This window comes from Periophthalmus magnuspinnatus, chromosome 14 (assembly GCF_009829125.3).
Source record: "Periophthalmus magnuspinnatus isolate fPerMag1 chromosome 14, fPerMag1.2.pri, whole genome shotgun sequence".
NCBI lineage: Eukaryota > Metazoa > Chordata > Actinopteri > Gobiiformes > Gobiidae > Periophthalmus > Periophthalmus magnuspinnatus.
The window spans coordinates 26,833,204-26,851,541 of NC_047139.1; the positions used below are offsets into that span (position 1 = coordinate 26,833,204).

Here is an 18,338-nt window from a genome sequence, read left to right on the forward strand (position 1 = left end):
ATGCTTTTTCTCCCTTATTATAATTATTCGATTGATCTGGTTCTCCTCATTAGTGAGGCCAATCAATTTGCTTTGACATTTGTCTAAGTGAAGTAAATGCAATGATTGGTTCTCGGGCTTTGTTCAATGTGTCAGCCATTATGTGACGTTACGTGGGAAGCCTGCCGTATTTGGAGCCTATAATTTGATGAGTGGGCACGCGAAGATCAGAGTGACAAAAAGCACTGGCGTAGAGAGCGACGCGGCGCCGGCTTACGTTCCATTTGGCACAAGTGGACTGCCTCACTGTGAATGGGCGGAGGTGAAGTGCCTTTGAAAAGGGCTAATGCTCGCTCCAGGAACCAAATAAAAAAACACACACAAAGCTAAAGGGAATCCCAGCTATGGTAAAGTCGCCAATCTGAGTCAGCCCGAGTAGATTAGCCACGTTATCAAAGAGGTGCGGAGAGGGGGACGTTTTCTTTTAATTGCACTCCTTTATAGGAGCAGCTTCTCTCAGATTAAGGGGGAGAGCAATAAATGTCACCAAGACTTATTGCTGAATGACATTTGCTAAACTGTTGATAATCCGCCATCTGTGTCAAAGGAGGAATCTGTACAAAGAGGCCAGAGAAAACGTGCTCCGAACACTTAGGCCTCTCCTGCTATCAATAAATAACAATATCTACTGATGCTGCTGGTCAGCTTTAAATGGATTATTGATTGTTGTTGGGAGTCTCTTTGGTGCTAATTGACAGCTTTTTTCAGGTATGTTGTCCAAGAATATAGCTTTGAAATGAGAAATGTATTGAGCTTGATTTTAGTGAGGTGATATGCTACAATGAATCAAAATATAAGGCACATGTCAATTAGGCAATTCACAACATGATCATTTCTGTACACACAAATCACTTTCTTCATCTTAGAAAATAAAGCTGAATGTTCTTTTTGTGCTCGTTCTTAATAACAGTATTGTAGTATGCTTCCGCTTAAAAAGGTTTTCAGTAGCAGTTCTTTAATTGTCATGTTTAAATTTTATATGAATTATTTAATATTTGGAAATATATAAACTGTATCACACTGCTTATTATTTAGTAAGCTATAGTGGACAAAAATACAATCTTTACAATCTTTCAGGACCAATAAGGTATCTATTCATCTATCTCTTTATCTATATTTCTATTTTACTTTCTATCTTCCTATGTATCTATCTTAAAACACAGTGTTTCCATACCATGATGAAGTAATACATGTTAATATAAGTTAATACATTCGTAACTGCTCTCATTGTGTTGACTTTTGCCATTGACAATGTTGCTTGTTAAGCTTGTTTGTGTGTTCTTCTCAAGTATCACATACAGCATAGGGCTAATGGGGCAGGAGCTGCTGGGGGGAGGGCAGGGAGGGCTACACTCATGCACACTGTACATGGACCACCAGAGCGCTGGGACGCACCACTCACTCAATTTGGACTCACTTGACTTGGACTGTTCAAAATAAAAAGTAAATACAAGAGTTGATTTCCCCAATGATGGAGTCCCTCCCTCCACCTCCCCTGTACCCTACTGTATCTCCCAGGCCTCCCCGATTATGGGTTTTACTCTGCGCCCAGTGACCAGAGGGGGGGGCCCTGCTCCTTTGCTGACTATGCCTCCCTGGGGCCCCAAGCGGCTCAGATGCTGCACAGTGAGCATGCCACCTCCGCCTGCAACTCCCCCCTCCAGCACCTACACAGCCCGGATCAGTTTAAGAACCCAGGTTTGTATCTGCACACCTGCGCATCACCTCTTTGGACTTTACGTTTGACTCATGACATCTTCTAATATTCTTTTATTTTGACATTCTCCTCTTTTTGTTCATAAACCAAACAACAGCCTTCAATATCTTACTGACAAACAGCACTGCATGATTCTTCTTTTCATTTCTGTGTTTCAGCCCCCTGCTTGCACTTTAGGGGCCGACACATAGAGAATGTAATTTTTCATTTGCATGTCAACAAAATGGTCTCACAGAGAACTATGTTATACTGATTACTTAAGAATACAACTGTAGACTTATCTGTTGTGCTTAGATAACCTGTAGACATGCTTTAATATATTAACATTTTGTCTTAAAAACATTTTTCCATTTGTGTATGTGTTTGTCTACTCTGTCAAACTTGCCAGCTTTCTAAAACCAATAAGGAAGACTGTATACGGGTATTACTTTATTGGCATGCATTAGCAGTAGTTTTAGATGTAGTAGGCTAGTTGCATTTCTGTACATTTAAGTTAAAAGGGATCATTTAGTTTAGGCTGAGAACATATGGGATGTGTTGACTTCATAGTGTACTCAAAGTTAATACTAAACCACTGTTAAAGGTGACCTTGGCTAATTCTGGAAACCACTCTCGGGTTGGTTCAACTTTCCCAACTCTATATTTTTGTGCAGCTCTTGTCTAAGTAAGAGTTGTCCAAAAGCACATGCCTTAAGGTCAAGCAGACATCTTTCTTTTGTTCCAAATGAGTTTCTGTTGTGCCTTTAGTCATGCAGCTATGACTTTTGTATTTCTAGGCCACCGTAGTGGATTGTGGTTGCAAGTGGCTTTAAGCAGCGACCTCATTTTCACACTTAATATCAGAGTCAAATGGGTCATGTGTTTTGTCCAGAAACACTTTGGAGCTCGCTACAAGTTATCTCTCCCTGGACACTCATATCCACCTCAGGCTTATGCACCTAAATCCTGCCAGAGCCTCTATTCAGCGGGTGCCATTGTGTCCTCACCTCCAATTCAATGCCCTAATACTGAGAGAATATTGAAAGAGGGCTGCCCTTCACCCTTTTGGCTCCAAAAGACTGTCTGGGCTCTGTGCATTACACAATACTGGCCTTAGCAGCTCAAGGACAGGCCAGGCCCCCTTCACGCTCCTAAAGTGGTGTCCAGCTGCCCTGGGCGTACGCTGCCATTTCAGCCACACCGTGTGCATTAGCTCACAGAGGCACAACAACAAGTCTTCAGGAGATTCAGGCAGAAATGTGATGATTTGGGAGAAATGTAAAGAGAGGGTTGAGTTTGCTGCGCTGGCTCCCTGTGTCAGCACTGCAAATAATATGAGCAGACTATACCCTCCACAAACACCCAATATTTTGTGCAGTGAGACTCAGTTATGGACTCAACTCACCGCTCTCATGCAGAAAGAAATGATAATGTACAAAGTTATTGCAATATTTGTGTTTAAATATCCATAGACAATGGAAAAAATATATTTAATTAAACATTGTTGTGAGGTCTTGTCAGTACAAAGCTCACAGCCAGTTTATTGTTGTGCCAGTTCAAAGCCTGGATAAATGAACATGTTTGTATCAGGAGGGCATCACATCACACGAGGAAGACACTGAAAAGGGAAAAGACAAAACATCAAATTTGTTCAGTAGGTGATATTCATAATTCCTGTGTATGAGGGTTGTAGTAGTTTATATATAGGTTTATTTACCCAGCCTCACAATGACTGCAGTATCTTGCTAGATTAAGTTGTCATTACTGCCAGTGGCTCGTTTCTTTGTATGTGCAGAGCAGCTTATCACAATAGCCCCCACAACTCAGAAGAAGCATAGTGTCTTTACACTTTCATTGTCGTTGTCATTAAGAAGTGCTTCCCAAGCACACATTGCTCACGTCTGTGCTCAAACTTGGCATTAATGTAAATCGGTGACATATTTTAGAGTAATTTATAGACATTTTGGAGGACGCACTCTGGCAGCCGTGCCAAATGTTCAGTATAAAGTGACATTCATTAATTCAGCTGCTCCATTTTCTTTTACAGAACTTCTCCCACGAGTCGTTTTATCCCAGTCTCCTCTGTCTTATACACCCACTATATCAGTGAAGTATGGCCACATCACAAAACAGTATGTGTTGATATATACACACCAATCAGGTTTAATATTATGTAGGCCAATAACATTGACCTTGGTACCTCATAATGGATGACTGCAGATTAATTGAGTAATTTCATCCTGATTGTTGTTTTGTTGAATAAAAATGAAAAATGTCAAATTGAAGAAATGATTTGAGTTAGTTTGCCAAGACAATCTGAGCATCCCCAAAACACCTGCTTTATACTTGTTATTGCTGGCTACAGACTTGCATCTTTATTTAAAAAGGTAGGAAACAATGCTTGGAAGAAAAAAGAGTGCTAATAAAAAAAATCTCCCAGCCTAGAAAATGAGGAATGCCATTTCAAGTGGAAAAAAACTTAATTATATAATAAGCCATCCTAGTGAGGGCTGTGCTGGCGAGATAAGCTCTGTTTAAAGTCCTTATAGTTTAACAGTGTCAACTCCACTAGATGTGTGTTTAGTGAGATGGCTTCATTTTTCTCGCGTACCTCACTAGAAAAACGCACACAACTGGACTATGATAGATGAGGCAGCTATACATTTAAGCTCAGGGTAGCACGAAGGTAAAGTTTGCCATTGAGATTGTTAGGCACCAAAAATAGGGAGCTACCCATGCAAACTTTCACCAGAGAAAATATTTGGCTTTCCGAGTACCTCTAGATCTAAACCAGAACCATCTAAACAGGATTATATCAGATCAAAATGAAAAAAACTAAAACTGTTTTTAAATCAGACTAAACCATGGCTAAACTAGCTCTAAAAAGATGAGAAAGAAACGTTAATAGATTTGTCTCTAAATTAAACATTAAACTACAGAGGACCCCTAGTACCACCAGAGCCAGTCCCTACACCACCAATAATACACATACTACAGTTTGACACCGGCTTAGATCATTTTTCTTTTAAGCTATTTGTAATTTTATCGGTGAGATCAAGGGTTACACAAAACAGACTTGTAAAAGATTGCAGCTAAGGAATCACGCTGGTACACAATATTTTTCTTGTATGTCGAGCGCTAGTGGCCTTTCAGCAGACATTTGGTTTGTCTAAGGACATTTTATTAGAACATGTTGCTCATAGGGCTTAGGTGCTCAGTCATCTGCACTATTTCTTTTATATTCCTCTAGATTGGGTCCCTGCGTATAAAGTCAGGTCAAACTTTTATAGTCCCCTTCATGCCGCGGTTGCGCTTTATGCTGGAAGTCACACAGGCAGACTGAGCGCTGAATCACGCCGCTGACACTGTTTTCAGCCACATTATTTTTAGTAGATTGGGGCTGGTTTCTATGACTCACTGGGTCATATATGAAATAAATGAGTGTGAGCTGTGAACAAGTACTGCTGTAGATGGAAGTAGCGAGAGGGGTTATCATCCAAACTCGCTACTCTTAAAGATTGAAGTTTGAACTTTGAATGTGGTTCTTTATGTGGGACTATACTAAATTCATAAAAACACTAGATTAACAGAGGTTTACGTGCAAAAAAACTGTAAGCAGACATTACATACCAGTAATGCCTTCTGTTTAGATCTTAACAATGGCAGATACCCTCACAAAACCATATGGCTCATTTTGTATAACTAACAAACATTATAAGTATTTTGTAGTATGTTGTAGTAATTTCACTAAGTATCTTCTGTGCTCATGTTTGTCTGTGTTTTGAATATTTCTTGTAGACCGGTAACAAGGTTCCCCATATAGCACCACTCATATACCTTTGTATTGTTCTATTCTATTCAGTAGCAGTAGCTTTTGTAAATTCTCTACATTCTGCATGGCAACAGTAGAGCATTAGTAGTGTATTAGCATGATCAGACAATTACTGACAGAGTGCCTGCTTTGTGTTATGCATGGATCTACAAAGTGAATGAACATAAAGCATGTCATTTATAACTGGAATATCATACTGGATTCACGCGTCGCTTCTTCTTGACCGTACATCAAACCATTTTCAAGACAAATCACTTAAGTATTTCCAGACGATAGCCAGAATCCAGTAATCTATTCTTTTATTTAAATTTGTCCATCATTGCTTGCCTTCTTCGGGATGAGTTTGCAGGTTGTTTCTGAGCTGCTGTTGTGTCACTGTGTTTGTATGCAGGCACCAACCCTTCGAGGCCCGGCGGCTTCCCAGGAGCTAACAGTCCCGGTCCAGTAGCTGACCTGTACGGCCCCAGCAGCCAGGAGTCTGCCGTGGGGAACTACATCAGTGCTGCCAGCCCCCAGCCAGGGTCAGGCTTTGGCCCTAGCATCACAGTGAGTACTAGTACAGTCTCAGGTACTATCATTATGGTTAGCTGTGTCGCAGAGCCATGCTAACGACAACTTAACATTCTGCATATGATCGTGGCCCTGTGTAAAGTGTAACGTTTTAGCCTGGATTCTTGAGCTTACTAATGTTTGAAATACTCCTGAAATTAACCATAGAGCCAGATTTTACATTTGACAAGCCATCCAGAAATGACCACCTTTATGGTAATTTGACTGTTCTCAATCTGTTATATCTTTGTAGCAGATTTTGTTTTGGATAATGTTATGAATTTCAAGTTTCCCTGCAGCCAAAATATTATAACTTGAACACACTGATGTACTGGTTGTATGTTTTTAGTTTTTTTTTCTTTTACAATAAAAAAAATCTGTTTTAGTTTACCAATTTTGGACAGGGGCAACAAATATATGGAAATTATATTTACTATTTAAAATGTGAAATAAGCCTTTTGTAACTAATAATTTAATTGGTATATTTTCACACATATTGGATCTCCATTTTCAGGCCAGGGGTGTGACTCTTGCTCATGTTACATACTTACATGGGGAAGTGAATTCAGACAAATTTCAAGTATTAACGCAATATGAAAATAGTCTGTGAAATTATCCTTGCTACTTGCAAATGCAAATTCTCAAACCCCCTTAGCTCCCGCCCTGTTTCACCTTTATGGTACATTTCTGATATTTTTAGCCGTCCCAGTGCTGAGTTTTACCCCGTCACTAAAAAAAGGCGTGTGCGTCAGTGTCTTTGTCCAGGTGTTGTTGCCGGGCAGTGCAGGTGCTCCTTCATTTCCTCTGCTTGATCAGTTAGCGTTAGCCGCACATTGATCAGTTAGTGTTAGCCGCACATTGTCATATCACGTCTTCAGTGGAAGAGTATCTGCAGTGGGTGAAGAGGCTGTTTGTGTCCACTGTCCTCAGGCTTTTGTGGATGAACTCACTCTCTCAGCTCTGTGTCACTTCAGGTGACGCTTCACAGCCTGTTAATAACCTGCTCGAGTGTGAGCTGAAGTCACTGTGGCCTTAAAAGTGGGCTCCATAAATTCAGCTAGGACACAAAATATTAGAATGATGGCTTCTGAATGATGAAAAATTAGGATCGTTGTCAAAGCGATTAACAGTTTAAAACAACATATTCTATCTTTTGAATATGATAAAAAAGTCCTCCAAAACCTAAATACTAGAAGCTGAAAAGCTGAAATACATGAGAAGGATCATCTTCACTTCCAACACTGCTAAAAGACAAGAGTTAAAATAAATATTCATTTTGTATTGAGTACAGGTTTCACATCTGCCATCTACTGGTAAAAAAAAAAAAATAATCTTACAGATGGTAGCTTTGCCCCACATGGATATGTGATTGTTTGTAGCAGTCTTAACAGAAGTAATAGTTTTAGCTACCGCAAAAACACAATTGACCCACCTTATTTTGTTCTAAAATTAACTTTCAGCAATTAATAGTAATAATCTTCATCATTCCTACTATCTATGTGTGTATGAAGCTAGAGTACCTTTACTGAGCACAGAATTTGAGTACTCCCTCCACCACTGTTTATAATCCTTAAACAACAATTGTAAGTCCCTCTTAGCTCATTGTTGTAAATAGCCCAGAGATCCAGAGCAGCACTCCGGACGTTTTGTTGTTTCCAACGGTCTGTGTTTGGCTCCAGCTTGGGCCTCACTGAATAATTAATCCACTCTTTTACCATCTGAGTTTTATGGCCCTTAGCAAGCAGCAACAGGGCACTTCTCTGAACGGATGTACGGCCATGTTTGTACAGCTTTACATGACTGACTGACCCCCACTACAGGTCAGAAGAGTAACTATTATAGCACAGTTTAACTGCTGTGAGAATTAGTATTACAAGTACAAGTTCAGGAGAGCCCTTCTGAATCTCACAGCCCACCTCCTCCTCTGCCTCTTCCTGAGACTCCAGCCACTAAGATTCATTCCCGCCTGGTGTTTGTGTAATGCATTCTAATTAGCTGTATTTTTCTTGGCGTCTCTTTGGAGAATAGGGACATTCATCACTTTTTAGAGTACATTATATCAATCAGTGCGACTAAATGCAGCAATGAGATACTTATAGCGGCAGTTATGCATCAGCAGTACAATCAGAGACAGAGCAGATAATGTGCAAACCGCTCATTTTAATTTTCAAAGCGTCTCAGTAATTGATTTATGAGGCCCGAACAAAAGCAAAGCCAAACAGAAAACTACATTTTATTGGCTTTTTGCTTCCTAAGCAAAGCTGCTCTTATTAATTGCTTTAGGTCCACTGGCTATCTGCCATAATCTGTTGCTCTCAGTTTAGGAAGCAAAATATTTGTAATAAACGTCAGGGCTGGCTCCTTTTCAAAGCAGATTTACCAGCAGATAGTTTACTGATGGAAATGAGCCGATTTGCTTCTGTTATCTGTCAATTGTTGTGGCTGTTTTGTAACTGGATTTCACCACAGACAAGGTATGAAACTCATAATTGTGAGTCAGCTGTGTGCATATGTGAAATTATGTCAATAACTAGACATGATAATTTGACTTGTCTGTTGATGTGAGGTCATAAATTTTACCCCTGAACTGTAATATGAGCTGTAGGGTGGGTACTATTGGGACATAGAGGTTCGGTTTTGGCAGAGATTTACTCGCTTATTTTATTTAATAAAATCCCCACCACATATTTTTAAGCCCAAAAAACTACAATAAAAGCTTTTTTTCATTGTATGATATTCCACAGTATGGCATAAACGTCTCTTTCTCCATAGAGAATGTTCCCATGTATAGTTTTAATTTTGGATTTCTATGCAATCATGCAGGTATGTGGCACCTCAAGAAAGTTACACAATGTTACTTTAATTAGCTAGTTGATATATATATATAACTATTTATTATTTAAAGAGTCTTGGTCAGTGCTTTTAAGGTCTTTGTAGTTAGAACGTGCATTTTTCACAAAGTATACTATTGCCTTCCCCACTGTGGATTTTAGCCTGTTCCTCTTCCCACTGTAAATCCCATTCGCCACTAAATCAAAGCCAGTGCAATAAAGCCGAGACAAGACGCTGCAGTCCAAGAATTGATGGCTCCATTCAGCCCATTAAAACGCGGAAACAGTCAGACTCAAAACACACTTCTAATTCATATTTGCCTCAGCGTGCTCTGGTACTGAACATTTGTAAGCGGTCACATGACATAAGCCCATAGAAAGCCCTCAGATCGAGCGATTTGTCCTTCGCTCTCACGCTCGGCGGCTTTTTATTAATCCCTTTAGCCAATATGAAAACAGTCGCTGTAAAGAAGAAGTAGTAATGAACTTAACTGCCTTTTTTCATGCCAGACAATTAGAGCGCATTTAGCTGATGGAGGTGATAAAGGGAGCTAATCGTCGTTGCTAGTCTTTTCACTGTTGCAGAATTGAAGGATTTTGCAGTGCCCTGACAACTGAGCAACAACACAGAACGCACTCTCAACGGGCAGTATTTCTGATTGTACGTGTTCAGATGAAATCATGGTTGTGGGTTACCATGAATGGAGCTGAATGTGTGTGCAAGCCCTCGGCTTCTGTAACCCGCCCCTCTGTATAATATATCACATGTTCTGTTTTCTCACTCTATATGTGACTATTTAAGGCATCCTTTACCAATGAGTTCCCCTTCCTCTAGTCATTTATTTTCTCCTCCTACAGTGCTTGTACGGCCGCAGGCGCCCATTATCTGCTACAAGGGTATAACACCAACCTGTAAAATATACAACAATAGCCCAGTGCTCCGCTACTGATCAAAATGAATCAACAAGTACACATCCATGCTAGCTGCAAAAATTGATATGATACTCACTTTTCTTCTCTTTTGAATTGCATACTGACAAAAGCACTAACTGTACACTTTTAGGGCCCGTTGATTGCGACAGCTTTTACAAATGGATACCATTGAGCAGGTGGCGGGTTGCCATCTCATCAGAGGTATTGCATTTTATTTACTGTGCCTTTCTATTAGACTCTCTTTCTGTCTCTTGGTTCTCCTAATATGTGTTGAGCGCATTGTTTGTTGTGGTCCAAGTGGCAGAGCTGGTAGGGAGGTGCGAATGTGACAGATGGCGCTACTCTTCACAAGTCCACAGGCCCCTGCTGATTGTCTCCTGACTTATGCTTCAGTAACAAAACCAAAATGGACTGCACTTAGCATTTCAGGGGACTTGGAAGACGTTATTGTCATTGTGCACACACTGCCAGCTCTACCATTACACAAAATATCCCCTTGTACACCCCCCACCCCCTCACCCAAATAGTGTCGACTGTATTGTACTTATATAGTTCTTCACAATCAAGCTTTATTTGGAAAAAAAACCCAAAAACGTTTCATCTATTTATTTCTTCACTTTACGGCTAACATTGTGTACCCATGCAACCCCTTGTTAAATGGTCTGTGTGATTCACCCTGCATGCGTGTGTCTAATTATTACTGTATATTCCTGTATTACGTTGACTTCTCTGATAATTATAAATGATATTAGCATACAGGTGCATGGACAAGAGCACAGTTACTAAATTAACATGATGTAGAACCTATTGACGTTTAATTATCTGTATTTTTCACCCACCCAGTCATTCACTGTAATCACATATCAATTATAAAGTACTGTACAAGGGTCAGCAGTCAAGTAGGGCTCTCTAATGCTTTTGTTGTTAGTGAATTAGACTCAGTAGTTTTGGAGAAGCAGACAGGAGCACTCTGACAAAAGGCACGGAGACAGCTGCACAACAATTTTGAATTTGTTTAACGCCAGACGAGTAGAAAATCATCAAGGTCCATAATACACCACCATTAATGGTCTTCAACGTCATCAGTTTAGGTTTGGTAGGTAAAAGTCTTTCATTCTCACATGATAAGTACAATGGTAAATACTATACTATACTACTACTAACTACTACTCACCTACTATTGCATTACCTGGAATCTTACATTTATCCTCATTAGCATCAGAAGTGCTTTATTTACAGCTTTATTGTCAGTAAGAAGAAATATTCACAAACTAGTTGAGGAATATGTTACAGCTGCATAACCTAATTTTCAAAGCACAAAAGGAGGAGATATGTATTTAAATATGTCTAACTAATTCCTCTCATAAATCCTTGTCCTTGTATGAATTTTCGGACACATGAAAATTTTAAGAACAGCTTGTTACATACAGAGAAGTGAAACCAGGGTGAACCGCCCAAGCGCAGTCGATCCTAACGCTGCTTATGGCTTATATAGAATATCAATAACTAATAATAATAATACATTTATTTAAAAGACAAGCCTATAACTGGAAGATTAAAATGCACAACTTGTTCTCTATGGGGGAAAACAAATGTACTCGTTTATGAAACCCCAGCTTTAATTGTACCATAAACACTGCTCCTGTCTCATTCTCCCAAACTGTCGATGATAAAAGGTATGTCATGTTTTCATTTGTCACTAAAAGCCTTTTCTCTTGTGTCTCTGTCGCCCAGCAGAGTATATCTGGTGGCCCGGGAAAGACAGGACGAAGTTTCTAATTGGCTTTGTGTGCAGGTGACGCTCTTCAACTCCAACAAGCACTACAGCGTCACTCAGGCAAAAAATACCACCTACGAACGGACGGAAGCACGAAAAAATGAGCGAAAAGTCTCAGAAAAACCATATGAAGAAGAAGAAGAAGAAGAAGAAAGGCAAATGTTCGTCATCTCATAAAAAGAAACAACTGCTGTACTATAATCCAAACCTCCTATACCTTTACAACCTGGTTTGGTCTGTTTCACTCACCCAATACTCTTCCTCTGTTGTTAGCATTTTCAGCTAGGTTTTAGTAATGTTCTTTTAGTTTCAATCCTTTTATTTTTGTGACTCTTTATTTGATTGACTTTTTGTGTAAATGTTTGAGTTTGTTTTCTGGAGATTTTATGAAGTGGTTTTAGCCAAGAATATTTGCAAGACATCTTTGTATGAAAAGGTATTGGATGTTTAAACTGAGTGTTTCCACCAAAAAATGTTCAAAATGTGGAATACTCGAAGAAAAAAATGAAAGAAAATTTCAAGAAGGTATCTAAGTAATAATCTTAGTAGCCGTTTCATTTCTTGTGATGTCTCATTGTTAACCATAATTACCTATTTTTGGGCAATACAAAGAGGACTTCAATATTTTTATGGTCCTTTTTTATAAGTGTTGTTTTTGTTGTTTAGAAATATATATATATGCTATAATGAAAATTTCATATACTACATTGTGAATTCAAACTTGAGAAAAAGAAATGTAGCTGTACATATTATTCCAAGTCACTGCATATAACCAACTCAGTGAGAAGAATAGCATATTTTTGTGATGGTCGTGTCAAAAAGAACATGTTATAGCGTGTGAATAGAAGAAAAAGCTGTAAAAAATTATTAATCTACTGTTTTTTTGTTTTTCTTTTCTGCTGGAAGAACGGTATCTACTCCACAGACACACATAAACTTGCTGTAAATAGTTGTAAACGTCATTTTGCAAGTGTCATACCAGCAAATTTAAAAAACAAGATTGGTCTTTTTGTCTAACTGTTGCGATAACAAGGTTTAAAAAATCCAAAGCACACTGTAATGAGAGGGGAAGATTACAACTTGAAACATTTTTTGCAGTGCATCCTTTTATACTCTCAAGATTTTGTCACATCCTGCTTGTCGTCGAAACCATTCTAATTCTTTAGAGAAACAGAATATCTGGTCTATAAATCCGTTCTCTTTTTTTATTTTTTATGACGTTTAAAACTTTTTGATGCCATACCTCAGCCTAGTGAGTTCATTCTTGGCAGGTATTAATTTATTCAATTTTTTGAAACACTGAAACGAAAAGAAGCAAGGTTTTCATTGCACTGTGAGTAGTCAAGTACAGGCCATTTTTCCTATTTGCACATTGTATATGTTGTCAAAAACTGGCTCTGTGCGCAAAGATAGTATGAAGGATTTCTATGGGGTGAAATAATGTATTCTCGAGTTGTATGGAAACAGCTAGGGGACAAAAAGTAGACCTGCAGGCATTGCCTTTAGATAGATCTTTATAGCCACATTCTGGTCTGGGGAGATGAATATTTATACAGGGTCACACACAATTTAAGTGGTTTGTGTGCTTGATAATTTTACTCTTTCAAACAATGATAATAATATTGAATGCTATCGTCCGCTTTATACAAAATCACTTATGGAATGAATGGTCAGAATTTTAATTTTTCATTTCAAACAACCAGGTAAAGAAATATGCTGGATACTTCTAATGGTAAAATGGAGATGATGATCAAGTAATAACTTTAAAAAATATTATAAAAAATCTTGTAATGTTGAAATGTAAAAGAAAAAAATACAAAACTATAAAAAAAATGAAAGATGCTTCTTTGCTGGTTTTAATCAAAGTTTTATTGATACTTTGTGGTTTATATATGAATAATTGTAAAATACTATTAAAATGTACTGTGCATCCATTGCTTTCTTCTCCTCTTCCATCCCCCCTCCCATATCTCCTAAGAACCTCCTAATCTTCTCTTCTTTTGGTTGGTCACTCATGTATTCATTAGTGTGTAAAAAGCCACAGTTAACTTGTAAACTCAGTGCTGTCTTTGATACCAGTGTAGTGATCTATGTTGTCCCCTCTCGCTCTACCTCTCCTTCCTCTCTCTCTCTCTCGCACCCTCCTCTTCCTCCTCTTCTATCTCCTGTAATTACAAGTAGATGTTAAATAGGACTCATTATATAATACTCGTAGTGAATAGTGGACTTAGGACCAGTCAAGATAATAGACCTTTCTCAAAACATGAGATTTGCAGACATTTTTTTATAGATCATTGTACTTTTTTTGTCACTCCCAATGTATGTTTTTTCTCATGTGGTCACAGCTAACCAAAGCTCTCATGGATGAACAATACAAGAAAAACTTTTTTGCTGTAAAGGTGGAATTGTACACAAGGCATTATTTGGATCCCCACCCTTGAATGTTTCCAAAAGGGGTGTGCCATACTACCTTAAATCCTGACGCTAGATATGCAAGTGGACTTGTGCTTATAATGTCACCAGCAAGTTTGAACCTCATTAACATCCATACATTTTCAAGCCTGCTGTGCCAGTCAGCGTGCTAATTTAAGCCAAGGTTGATTTCACGCTCACCGCCATGAGCTAAAATCAATCCGAACTATGAAATTACAGCAAAATACATGCATAACGCTATTAAAAATTATTGGTTGGATATTTTCCCTCAAGTGCTCCCCAGAGTCAGACCCCCTCTATACACTAAACGCTACACAAAAACAGTGCAAACTCCAGCGGCACATCAACTCAGGGTTTGGCCTTTCAATTTCAATTAAAGCTAATTCAGTCTCCTATCAGTTATTCAATTCACTGCACCACATGGTGTCTTTAAATCCAATCTGCTCACATTAATAAACAGCATTAGTGTCCCTGTTTATAATTCTCCTTTAGTAAAAACGCCAAATGACAGTTTCAAAGATATAAACTATGGAGGTTAGATTATTTCAAAAGCACTAATGTAAATATGCTGTGCAGGGCTGTGTGGGGCCTGACAATCCTAAACAGGGTTAAATTGTGCAAACAGCCAGCAAAAGCAACAAATAATGTAAAGAGGAAAAGCCTATATTTTATTTGAAATCAATGTTTAACATGTCTATAGACCAGATGGACTTGTGGTGAAATAGTTTGAAGATTGATTATCCAATCAATAATTTAGTGGCTGCATTATTATTATTATTATTATTATTATTATTATTATTATTATTATTATTATTATTATTATCATCATGATCATCAGAGTCATCTTTTCCTTTACTTCCATTCAATAGAAAACTGCAACTCCAACCTCTTTGAGACTACACTTTATTATTCAACATGTCCCTTGATTTGCTGGTAGCATTTAAAAACATACTCATAAACCAGTCACAAACTCTTCATTGTATAGTTATGCATTTTATATTTGCTCACAAGCACTACTGTTACACACTGGCGTCCACTGTGTTGCGCTTCATAGCTGGGACTTTAAGGTGGCATGGCTCTGTTACTGTAATTTAAGTTCCTCTCAAACTGACAGCAGTTTACAGCTGATGAATGTTACACATCTTAGTAGACTAGCTTAGCCATCTGGGGAGAGGGGGAGGGATCTGGGTTTAAGAAACATGAAAAAAGTCAAAAAAAGATAAACGTCAACCTGGAAAGTGTTGACATTTGTAGTGTACTACCGTATCCATTTAAACTTGAATCTTGAGGCAAGTGCTAGGCAATGGCCACACCATTATAGAGCCCATTCATGTGTGGGAAAGTCCACCCTAAAACCACTTGTCGCTTTGGACCAGTTTTGTCAATATTAAAGATTTAAAGATTAGCAGAGTTTTTGTGGCGGGCATTTTTACCTGACCGAGCCTTAGTGTGGCCTTATCTCTGGGAGATACTGGACACTGTCACATGACCACAAGTGACTAAAGCTGTAGTCTTAGCCCTTTTAGGAGGTTGCTCAAAGGCCACTTTCCAAAGCGACTCAGAGTAGATGTGTTGTTAGGTGGATTTCCTGTTCAGTCCAATCATGCCATCCCACATTCATGGCAAACAGTTGCAATATATATGTGTGTACAGATTGGTATATATTTGCAATTTCATGCATTGACAATACTACACTGGAGACCTCAGCTGTAAACCGTATGTGACACACCACCACACAGCTATCCCATCATGCTTAGCTTCACCGTGGCGTGTGTGGAGTTGGGAGCAGACCTCTAGAGGCCACCGTCGGCCCATTCCTAACACTTGCCCCTGTTTTTTTATGTTCACCAACTTTTTATGGCGAGAGACAGACAGACTTGACTGACATCTGAAAGCATCTTTCAGGTTATCATATGGCTTGCTCAAGCCCTGTTGTAAAATATACGAAAAAATAATAATGATAATAATAATATGGATGGGGGTCTCTCACATATCAAATGTGGAAAGTCTAATTTTATATTTGTATTTTCAAATAATAATATTGACAAAAAATGTCTGTGAAAGGTTTCCATCCTCTACTGTGGTCCAGAAATTGATGTGTCTGTCTGGAAAATAAATAAAATAAACTGAATTGTTATATGACTTGTTGTCACTGTGCTGTTGTATTTTTGCTATATGCACATGATATCTGAATGTTTCTCAGTAAACCCAATCACACGTATGTTGTTGCATGTTATTTCTTAGCACACTACACACCCTGTAAAAAGCTGATTACTCATTATTTACTCTAAACACTAGCCTGTCTTCCTCTCTGCACATATCCTTAGAGGTCACTCATAAGTCAGCAGGATTAATATAGAGCATGGTGGATTTGAGGAACGTGGGAACAATCACGCCTCAGCTGTGTACTTCTGCTGCCCCTCAGTGGTTCCAGCCAGCGCTTAAAAAATACACTCCACAAAACTCACTCCACATGATTCATTTACTAAAGGCAGGTAAGTAAACAGGCAGAATATATAGTCAAATTAAAACTATTCTATAACTCTATTTGTAAAGTAGGCTGTAGAGTCTCTAAGGTAAGTTTAGCGCCGGGTTGGGGATCAGAATTGGTAATGTGCTGGGGCTTGTCAGCGCAGAGCAACACTACGACAGCTTCATCAGTCATTCAGACAGAGTGATCTATAATTCTGACCCAGATCAATACAGCTCCCACCTCACTTTTTCAGCCTCCACTCCTCTCACCACTCATTCTGTGTAATGGGCGCACTACAGACACCAGGACTGTGGGGTGGCACTGGGAATAGGAGTCTTTCAAACTTCATTAGATCCTCTCCCTAGACAATACATTTTACATTTGGCAGTTAGTATTGCACACAAGCAATACCTTTGTCAATACCTGCGGCTTCAGCTAAACAAAGTGTGCAGGCAACAGAAAAACAGGCGTAGTCACAAACCTTCAGCACTTTTAGTTACTACATAGTCAGCTTTTAAAATGTAGTAAATACTATAGCAAAAGAATTATAAAAATATCAATGAAGCACCAGCGAGACGCGCTCACATTTCAAGGTCATAGGTTCAAGCTGTTCTGAGTGTTGGGTAAACAAACACAGATACTATTTCCACACGATGCTTCAGATGTTGTTGTGTATATACCTCTCATTCAAGTATAGTGTAGTCTAGTAACTCCTCCATACTTCTAAAAATATTTATGTGGCATGCTTTGGGAGAACTGTTGCATAAAAGCCTAGAATTAATTTAAAGAAGACATATTTATGCTTTTTCCGGGTTGGCTATTTAGAATAAAACTATAACATGAAAGCCATAATTGTGCATTTTGTTTGTTGTAAACCACAAAATTGATCTAAAGCCACTTAGAAACAAGTCCATTCACTTCCTTTTCAAGACTGCAGGACTTATAGGACCACTGTATCACTGTAACAAGCAGCACGTTTGAATGTACTCGGGTTTATTGTTGAAAGGAGTACATTTTCATAGTGTTTAGGTCTATGTAATGTGTAATGTTGAAGTAGCCTGAAAGAAGAAGAGACATGATGCTGGAGAAACCTCAAGACATTGTGATAGTGTTATCCATTACTGTCTAGTCAAGTCCAGTCTGTCTATACTTCTGCTGTAGGGAGTATTATACCTCTGATGACATAGGCCAAGATAAGAGTTTAACTGGCAGAGTGGGGCTGGCACATCCTAGAAATGCAATCACTCTATCAATGTCCCTTTAAAAGAATACAGTCTATAATGATGAACATAGTTAACCTTTACTGAGATTGCTGGAGCCTTTCTCAGCTTCTGTGGGGAGGCAGAGATGGTGGATACTATGGTAGCAGGTGCAATTAGAAAGAAGACTCCTAACCACTCTACCACTCCTACAGGACCTTTCTTATGTGGGTGTCAAGTCTTCTACCATTAACCTGTGCTGTTCGCCTATCTGTGTTTGTTGGTGCCAGTCCATTTTATGTTTTTTACCGGGACCACCTAACTAACTGACCTTTCCCGTCCCCGTGCCTTAATGAAGTGCTCATTAACAGTGGCCCGCCATCAGACACTTGTGGGCCTTAAGCACCGTCGCCGCAAACACAATCAGCGGTCATTACGTCAGCTAAATGTCAGCTCACTCACCAACGTGTGCTAACTGGTCAGCATCAATGCTCTGCAACGAGAGAGACGCTTTAAAACACAGAGGCATTAAATACACATGTGCTTCTGCTTGATATGTACGACTAATATTTAGGA

At 38.9% G+C, this 18,338-nt stretch overlaps 1 protein-coding gene across 14 annotated transcripts in view; it reads left to right on the forward strand.

Moving 5' to 3' along the window:
• Positions 1–16,232, forward strand: part of msi2b (musashi RNA-binding protein 2b) — a 261,906-nt gene extending 245,674 nt beyond the window's left edge. For 3 of the 14 annotated variants that reach the window (XM_055226878.1, XM_055226879.1, XM_055226881.1), the window contains 2 exons: positions 5,959–6,113; positions 11,676–16,232. In XM_055226878.1, the coding sequence (XP_055082853.1) occupies positions 5,959–6,113; positions 11,676–11,834 (314 nt within the window). In that variant the 3' untranslated portion in view covers positions 11,835–16,232. Of the gene's footprint in view, positions 1–1,557; positions 1,738–5,958; positions 6,114–10,010; positions 10,082–11,614 lie in introns of all 14 variants that reach the window. The other 11 variants (XM_033979040.2, XM_055226877.1, XM_055226874.1 and 8 more) reach the window with 8 other exon arrangements.
• The last annotated feature ends 2,106 nt before the right edge of the window (positions 16,233–18,338 follow it).